The sequence below is a fragment of the Astatotilapia calliptera genome, chromosome 13 (assembly GCF_964374335.1).
Source record: "Astatotilapia calliptera chromosome 13, fAstCal68.1, whole genome shotgun sequence".
NCBI lineage: Eukaryota > Metazoa > Chordata > Actinopteri > Cichliformes > Cichlidae > Astatotilapia > Astatotilapia calliptera.
The window spans coordinates 30,954,071-30,963,193 of NC_137434.1; the positions used below are offsets into that span (position 1 = coordinate 30,954,071).

At 40.7% G+C, this 9,123-nt stretch overlaps 1 protein-coding gene across 2 annotated transcripts; it reads right to left on the reverse strand.

Annotated features, from left to right (window-relative positions):
• Window positions 1-345: 345 nt before the first annotated feature.
• On the reverse strand, window positions 346-7,188 carry fgfbp3 (fibroblast growth factor binding protein 3). 2 transcript variants are annotated; one of them, XM_026191184.2, is made up of 3 exons: window positions 7,079-7,188; window positions 3,595-3,871; window positions 346-1,724 (listed from the first exon to the last, which is right to left on the reverse strand). In XM_026191184.2, exons 2-3 carry the CDS (start codon window positions 3,864-3,866, stop codon window positions 1,283-1,285), a joined length of 714 nt encoding a protein of 237 aa, XP_026046969.1. In that variant the 5' UTR covers window positions 3,867-3,871; window positions 7,079-7,188; the 3' UTR covers window positions 346-1,282. The 2 variants fall into 2 exon arrangements, with proteins under 2 accessions (XP_026046969.1, XP_080143698.1); XM_080287572.1 differs by having other exon boundaries at window positions 6,980-7,109.
• Window positions 7,189-9,123: the final 1,935 nt, after the last annotated feature.

Genomic DNA, 9,123 nt, shown 5'->3' on the forward strand with positions numbered 1-9,123 from the left:
ATAAAATGTACACGAGAAGATCGCGAAACAGAAATTCTCCATTAAATCCAGCCTGTCCATTAATTACATTGAGCATGGTTGGGTCAACAGAGCAGTGGAGAGCATTGATCTTCAGCAAAGAACAAAGGCAGCACATTTATTTTTCTCCTGTGTCATGTTTAGCTCAAAAGTCAAGCTTTTTTTAACTCTTATAACCAAAATATTGCACTGTGTGGTTTTTACTCGTGTAAATACCACAAAACTCCCAAACTGTTCTCCTTTAATGGCCAAGATGTCATCACAATATTATGATTATGTGTAAAGATATGGGGTGAATGCATGGACTACTGAATGTTAATCACATGATTAGAAAGGGAAATTTGAAGCACTTTATTGTCGAGTTGCAACATTGTTAACAGTCATTTAGAAAAAGTTACACAAAGTGTGTGTAAAAAATAAAAAAAAGTTTCACATCAAGAAAACAAGAAGTACTAAAATACACATGATTAAACTTAAAAATCACTATTCTCACTGTTGCCCACAGAATTATTACATTTATGTATTATCAGAAAATTTGGACATAAAATAACTTTTCAGTTTCTGAGTTCTAGAAAACACGTCTATGATGGCAAGACACACGTCCAAAATCTAAACGTACTCAAAAAGTGAAATCTAATACAAACGAATTGGTTTATTTTTTCCAAATAAAGAAACTTGATGCGAATTATGGGGTTTATACTGTTAGCCTCATGCTGATGAGAAGTTTTGTGTAAAGCCAACTGTAGCAGTGAGTCCTGCATTAACGAAACGTGAGCTGAACTGAAAACAAATATTAAAACACCTGGAAAGCCTGACACACCCACTGAAGGTTATTACAAAAAGTACCTTTACAGGTCGACTCTTTCCCATTTCAGATTAAATTAACAGTCTAATGATTTTCTAATAAATTAATCATGTTCAATGAACATTAACACCTTTAATTTTAATGGTTTTGCATAATTTATATTACCTGGTAGTAATTATTTCTCCAATGTAGCATAGCTAAGGAGATGCCATGGGGCTAATTGGTTAGAGGAAAAAAGTCAGACTCTATAAAAAGCTGATGTTATAAAAGTTTTTATGTCCAAATGTAACACCAGTTGTTTTTTTCTTTATTAAAGCAGCTCCATGTTGAAAATGAAATTAAAGAATATATATATTGTTATAAACGAGCTGCCTGATTCTTCCCATGAGACTAAGAACATGATTTCCAGTGTTTTCAGATTGTGAATTCGCACCATCATAAATCCAAAATAATTTCTCATCAGCCTTCAAAGAACTTGACAAAGAAAGAGCAGACCGATTGCCAGCCCTCGCTGCAGTAAGCCTGCACCGGCTCCATGTCACTCTGCATTCCCTCCTCATCCTCGGCCTCAGTCCTTTCCTCCCTCCTCTTCTTCTTCTCCTCTGCCTCCTCTTCCTTCTTCTTCCTTTTGTCCATCCTTCCTCCTCCTACACTCTTACCAGCTGGTTTCTTCTTCCCTCCTTCCTTCCCTCCCTTCTTGTCGTCTTCCCCGTTGCGCTGAGCGAGCTTCATGTGGGCCTCTCCGGGCGCCTTCTTGCAGGTTTTGGCCTTCAGGACTTTTTCCCCTTCGCAGGCATTCTGCCTTTTCTTCAGCTTTCCCACCAGCTGCTTCCAGTACTGGCTGGACTTCACCCCATAGGCCTGGCAGAGGTCTGGTTTACCAGCGTAACGACACCAATACCTGCAGGAGGAGCACAAAGGCCAAAGTCAAGAGAGCTCCACAAGCTTGGCATGGTTGGACACCATGTGCACAGACCGTTATACCCAGTGTGTCCGAATGGTTTGAATGGTATGAGTCTCATAAAGCACTCGTCTTCTCTCTCCGAGCTCTTCAGTGGTTTAAATGACATTTCTGTACTGCTTGAAGTCAGCATTATAAGTAATATTTGAATGAATAATTCAAACATTATTTACTAAGATTTATGGCAGGCAGCATGCTTCAAACTGTGCCACATTATGATGGTGGTGTGTGCACATGATGAGGCTCAGCGTCTCGCAGAGGCTTTAATCTGCAGGGTGGAGCATTTATATGGATACACCGTAATAACATGGGAATGGTTGGTGATATTAAAGTCCTGTTTGTGGCACATTAGTATATGTGAGGGGGCAAACTCCTCAAGATGGGTGGTGACCATGGTGGCCATTTAGAAGTCGGCCATCTTGGATACAACTTTTGTTTTTTTTCAATAGGAAGAGAGTCATGTGACACATCAAACTTATTGGTAATGTCACAAGAAAAACAATGGTGTGCTTGGTTTCAACGTAACTTTATTCTTTCATGAGTTATTTACAAGTTTCTGACCACTTATAAAATGTGTTCAATGTGCTGCCCATTGTGTTGGGCAGCACACTGGGCATGTTATTACGGTGTATACATATAAATGGCCCACCCTCTATATAACTGCACTTTTTGTATGTAATGCTGAATGCACTTCTGAATAGATCCTAATGGACTTTAATTGTCTTTGTACCTGTCAAGTTTAATCTAATCAAATTTATCATTAAAGCTGAAAAAGGAGGAGAAGAATCTGAGTACAGCCCATAAAGAAATCTGCAGGAAGCACAAAAGCATCCGTCTTTTCTCAGCAGTGCGCACACAGCGAGCTCTGAAACATCAGAATCGGTTATGGAGTAGTGATTTGTCTTTACGATACACTGGACTCAGGCAAACCTGGACTGTGTTACAATTATATCTGAATTTTACAACACAAGTTACTGACTGTAACTAATACCTGCAGCCTCACAAGCGAGCGAAAAGAGCACTGAGGGCATTTGCACATGTCAACTGATTTCTTTTAATGTAACCACATTTAAAAATAATGGTTGTGACTGAAGTTCTGTGTTAAAAGAATAAAACAACAATAAAATAAATATGAGTTTTCAAATGGATTTTAAAAATATCAATAACACTAACTTCATTTAGTCGGGATCTGTTGGTAAAAATCATGTTTTGTGTTCTTCATTCTACACATCAGGCAATATGGGACACTTCGTTGTAATAAGGCACCCTGAGCCTAATTCATACAGAGAACAACAGCTTCAGAGACCGCACACGTCCCTGATTGTCAACACAACACATGTGAGTACATATGGATTCGTCGTTGATCTGATCTGTCCTGCTCTTTCAGAAACACACTCGTCTGTTCGTGCACTACTCGCTGTCAGCTCATTTTTCACACTAATTTCCGCTGCTATCAGTAGACTTTGTTGGTCATTACTGAAATTAATTGTCTGCATTTTGGGATTTAAATTAACTGGAAGTTAGTGAATCACCTGCAGAGATTTCCACTCCCACTTTAAAAGTGAGTGCAAAAACGTATTTCCTTTTTCTACAGTCGTGTGTTCACATTGATACTCTGTACAAAGCCTTACCAGGAAAATAAGGTCTCACCTCATTTCCATAACAAAAATGAAGCTTAAGAAATCAAGTCTATATCTATTAACATGAACTAACGAGGACTTTGTCTCTTTAAGTGGAAATAAACACTGAGTCGTCTGAAACAAGAGCAAAGCACCAGTATGAATGTTTAGTCAGAGGATTTATAATTCACCTTTGCAGGTCTCCTTGTGCTTCAATGCTGCAGTTCACCAGCAGGCTCACCAGACCTTCACCCGATGTCTGCCAAACACAGCGATGCCCCTCCTTGGTAGTCAGCTCTCCGGAGCCTGGCACGGAGCGATTTCTGGGTCTCTTGGCCGGTTGAGGTGATGGAGGAGGCTGACGGGGTTTGTCAGGCTTCTCCTGCCCTGGTTGGCGTTTGGCTTCAGTGAGGATGGGGACGAATAGGAGGAGGACGAGGACACAACATGGCAGGGCACTCATTGTGGCTGTTCAGGGAAGGGAAGAAAGGTTATGAAAGCTGTTAAGTATTTAGAAGCACTTTTAAGCTGGAATTAAATTCATGTTGGAGAAAACGGCAAAAATGGTAGCACCAGTTAATTTTAAGACAATCGAACTAAAGGTTACAGGAAAGAGATGATTACTAGACTTTGTGCCAGCTGGACAGCCATCATGTCATTGCAGCTTTATGTAATATTCTTGAGTGTAAGCTATGTGCTAGGTGACATAATCACAACCCTTATCAGCCAACTGGAGGAGGAAGAGGAGCACAGCTGATGGCTGAAGTCACAGCACAGTCACAGTTTGTGTAAATGTTAGAACCTCCAGTCTTTCTGGACACCAACTTTACATCCCTGAGCAGGAATTTTCATCTGTCCAGTCTGACATTTACTCAGTCGTGTCCCCGTGAACATGAAATAAAAGTGTGTCCTTATTTAAAATGGGAAAGAAATTATATTTGGGGATTGGAGGGATGGCCGACCATGGGACTGGTGGCATTCTTGCTAAACAATCTAGGTATTAAAAGCTTGTGAGTTGGACAGGAGAAAGATCAGGCTTTTGGGCTGAAAGGCAACAGTTGCCACTTCTTTTAAAGCTCTGGTTTCTTGGTTCCACTGAGCTTTGTGTGTCCAAAACACCTGTTTCTGACACCAAATAAAACTCCTGCTGCTATAACTTACTGATGAGACTTCCACAGAGCCATAAAAATCTGTGCTGTTGTGAAAAAAAGTTTGTATCCTTTAAAACAAACAAATAGATTTCCTTCATATTTTCCTGTGAGATGAGAATATTCAGTCATATTTTTAGACCTGAACAGGAAGTCGTTTGGTTTTCTTCATTTTTCATTGCTCAACAATGAGCCATCATCAGGAGAGTCCACAGTGTGTTGGAGAATCGCCATGATGTACCTCGATGACACGGAGTCGAGTATTTTTCAGTGAAGCTGAAGTTAATTTTGCAAATACAGACGTGTATTTGTCTGAATTTGTTTCCATTTGTCTGTGTAAAGACTTCACAATCTCTCTGACTGAAGCTTTGTTTGATGTGTGCTGTGAATACGTCTCAGCACAGCTGTAATCTGTAATAGTAAGCAGCACTATTCTTCATATTTCATAACCGTGTGCACAAAGGACAAGATGTCTGTAGTCTGTCTATGGTCTGAATCTAACCTGTTACATTTAGGTAAATAGTGTGTTGGATAGAGTCGAGAGTGTATTTGCCAGCATTTATGATCTGATGATAATTTAGCTTTTCGGAAAGTTTCACGCTAGCCTTTCCTTTAACTGTTAATCTTTGAAGTAAGGAAATAAAATTAAAACCAACAGTAAGTGCTTTTATTTGCTGCTTTAAGCTTGTCTACATGTGTAAACATTGAATGAGACTCGGGGGCTGTAAGCAGAGCCACTAAAGAAATAAAAGCTTCTTCTATCTTTACTTTCTGGTAACTTCTTGCATCAACCCATAAAATGTATCTATCAAAGGACAAAAACAGATTTGTTTACAACTTTAAAATGAATTTTTGAATAGAAAGCACAATAAAAGTTTAATGACTGGTGCAACAGAACTGGGTCAGTGCACACTTCATCAGCACAGGAAGTTAGCATCGCAGCATATACAAAACTACGGATTCTACTCCAGAACATGTAAAACAGTTTAAGAGAGTTTCTCATCAGAATCCAAAGCACCAAGAAGTGCCAAAGAGCATCCGGACACATGAGTGTTAAGTGTTAACAAATGGACAATGGGCACTCAGCGGGGGGGTGAGTCTGTCGTTGGCTTATTGAAAATCAGCCAAGCGTCAGAAACACTCCACCAAGAGGAGTCCAGCCCGGACGTGGTGCTGTCAGCGAGCACTGGGGAGGCTTTCAGGACCCACCAGTACTTCCACATTTACTTATCCTCCAGAAAAAATCCTTTATTCAAACTGAATGGACTGTTTGTTATTTTTGACGCATCTTTTCTTGCATTTTATTGTGAAAATTAAGCTTCAAAGTTTTTAAATAGACTCCGTTTTCAGTTTAGCTGCTACAAGCTTGATTAATCATGTTTCACAATTACTCTTCTGTAAACACAATCTAGATTATTAGAGGAATTACTCGCGTACATCAGGTCAGTGCAATAAAACAGGCTGTAGCACTGTGTGGTAATGATGCTTTTATATGACCAGAATGAGAGCCATTAATAATATTCATGTGTTGGAAATGGAAAATTAAATCAGCAGAGCATCAGGCTCCCGGGCCTCACGGCCGCTGTGATTTCCAGTGAGCCGATGCGTGAATTACAAGTGATGTGTGTGAGCGTGCACTCTCACACATGCTCAGTCACATCGCTCGCCAGATACAGTCAAAACACAAAGGTCGCCAAATTCTACCAGCAAGGTACAAATTAGTGTGTGATTACTGACGGCGAGGTCCACGTACAAAAAATAACTCAAGAAACACGTCAAGAAAATCTGACGCAGAGCCAGATTTTACCAGATGGACGTGAGTTTGACTCCATTTCAGTGCACAAACAAATAAAATTAGTAAACACTGTAGTTCAAGAAAGGATCCTAACCCGTCTCCCAGCTTCTAAAGTTCAGCATCACTTCTACTTTCTGCTGTTTGATTATTCAAAGACAAGCTGCTGCCAAAAATCCTCCCTTAAAGCCTCAGAAATAGAAAAACAATCATTCTTGATGATCCAAAATCCCACAGTCCACGTTCCTGTGGATCAACACCAAAGAGTCTAAAGTGACATTTCTGAATTGAACAAAGAGTTTCAGGATGCACAGCATTAGAACGGAGCAACGATTGTATGGTATTGTTTGGCTTTGAAAGACCTGGAGGAAAATAATAAAAGCATTTTTTCATAATCAAGACTTTGTGTATGGCTACACTTCATGCAGTTGTATGTTGACATGGCGCTCCCATATTTGTCTCCCTCACTTCCCTTTTTTTAACATCTTCAGGAACAAAAATGACACCAAACATCTGTTTTCACAGTAAGCGTCACGTTTCTGGAGATAAAAACAAAGTAAAATAATCCCCCCCCCAACCACCCCTCCCCTCCCTTTGCACCCTCATCAATAAGTCATGACAAAAACAAAAAAAGACCTTTCTTTGTTGTGTCTAATATTTTCTCAGACAGTTTGAGGAAGCAGTGGAGATGAAGAGAAGGTTAGCTGTTGATGAGTGGAGGCCCGGTGCTCTTACCATGTGACGCTCTTCGGCTCCGAGTCGCTCTGAGACTGAGGGGGCCACAAACACTCGGATAAAAGAGGGGAGAAGAGGAGGATAAAGGAGGAGGAGGGAGGGAGGGAGGTGGGGTGGTTTGGGGGGGGGGGGAGACTGCTATACCAAGAAGTCTAAAAAACAAGGACACCTCCCACATTCTCCCCCCAAAATACATGTGTGAAAGCAGCACAATGGACACACTTGCCAAGGTCCCTCGCTCTGTGCCACGCTGACGACATTTTGAGGGTTTGGATGCATCGCTGTCATTCAGCTCGGGGAGAAAACGCCGCTTTGTTCCTAACTGGAGAGTTTTCTGTTGTAAGGTGCTTTACAAATTCATCCACTGCACAGTCCTCTCACATTTAACTCTAGGACTAGCTGTTATTGTTTAATGAATCTGTTAATTATCACGTATTAACATTTCTTACTGACACTGTGTGAATGTTTGTGGGATTACTTAAAAAACGAGCTCTGTCCTGACTTACTTTGGCCTTTTGTAGCCTGCAGAGAGTCGTCGATGTTTTGGGTGTGATGGAAATGAATGTGTGGCACAGCTGACTGTGTCACAGAAACATCAAGTTTGGGGTTTGTTTGAATAGAGCGTAACAGCTGAGACTGTGATAATCACTGATAAGAGACGTACATCTTTTATATACAGCTCATGTAATTACACTTCTTCGCAGTTTTCCAGCATCTCTTTGGTGTTTTTAAACCTTAACCCCAACAAACTGACTCCGTGTGCTGCCCACACACAGGGACACAGTCACTTCAGTTCAATTCAGTTTTATTTACAGAGCACCAAATCACAACAGTCGCCTCAAAGCGCTTTATATTGTAATATAGACCCTACAATAATACATACAGAGAAAAACCCAACAATCATGTGACCCCCTATGAGCAAGCACTTTGGCGACAGTGGGAAGGAAAAACTCCCTTTTAACAGGAAGAAACCTCCGGCAGAACCAGGCTCAGGGAGGGGCGGGGCCATCTGCTGTGATTGGTTGGGGTGAGAGAAGAGCTCACCCCAGAGTCAGACAGTGGGAAGGAAAAACTGCCTTTTAACAGGAAGAAATCTGGGAAAACCCGACGGATCTTTTACAATTCAACCCTGATCAGTGCTTTAGCTTTCTTTAGTCTCTAACCTGTAACAGAAACATGTTTTGGTGCTGCTGGGATTTTCTTTCAGGACGTTACAGAGCAAACAGTGTGTGAACGGTCTGTGAGCAGTTATAAATGCCTCGAGTTCAGCCAGAGCCCTTATGGGGTGCTGGACCACAGTTTGGGACCCACTCGCCAAAGCAGGGCAAGACAAATTTATTAGTACAGAAGTTTTTTGTCACAAGGAAAGTGCTTCACATAATAAAGACATAATGGCATGAATAAAAGATTTAAAGTGCACACAGGGTACCAAGAAAATAATCCAATATAAAAAGCTGTTTTAGAGCTGTTAGCTTCAGTCATCAACATTGCTTTACCAGGTGACGACTGAACGGTTCATTACTTATTAGAGTGTAAAAAGAATCAAGGAAAGAAAACATAATAAAGCTGCTCATCATCTGCTCTACTCGCAATGCCACGATTAAAACTTTCAGGATATTCTGTGTTTATTTTTCCCGCCGAGCCCTCTGAATGATGACATGTTGCTTATTGCAATAAAAGCTTGTATAAGAAAAATAATACATAACAGTTCATCCTTACTTACTCATTTCTTATTCACACTGAATCTTGAAAGAGAAAGTATTACAGCATCACTACACCCTTATTCCAAGCTAAAACATCTGCCTGGAATAAAACTTCGTATGTGGAAACAAATATTTTGTTCCTTCTGAAGCTGGTTGTGACTTTAACCGATGCACATCCAGAAATCCGTGCAACACAGACCAGCAGTGATTTTAAAAGAGGAGAGTAAACAAAGAATGCAGCGGTGACTGGTTTGAAGCTAAACTGCATGCATCTGCAGAATGATCTATAATGCATGCAAACTCAGAGTCATTTATTTCGTTTTCTGCCGGCCTGAGTCTGTC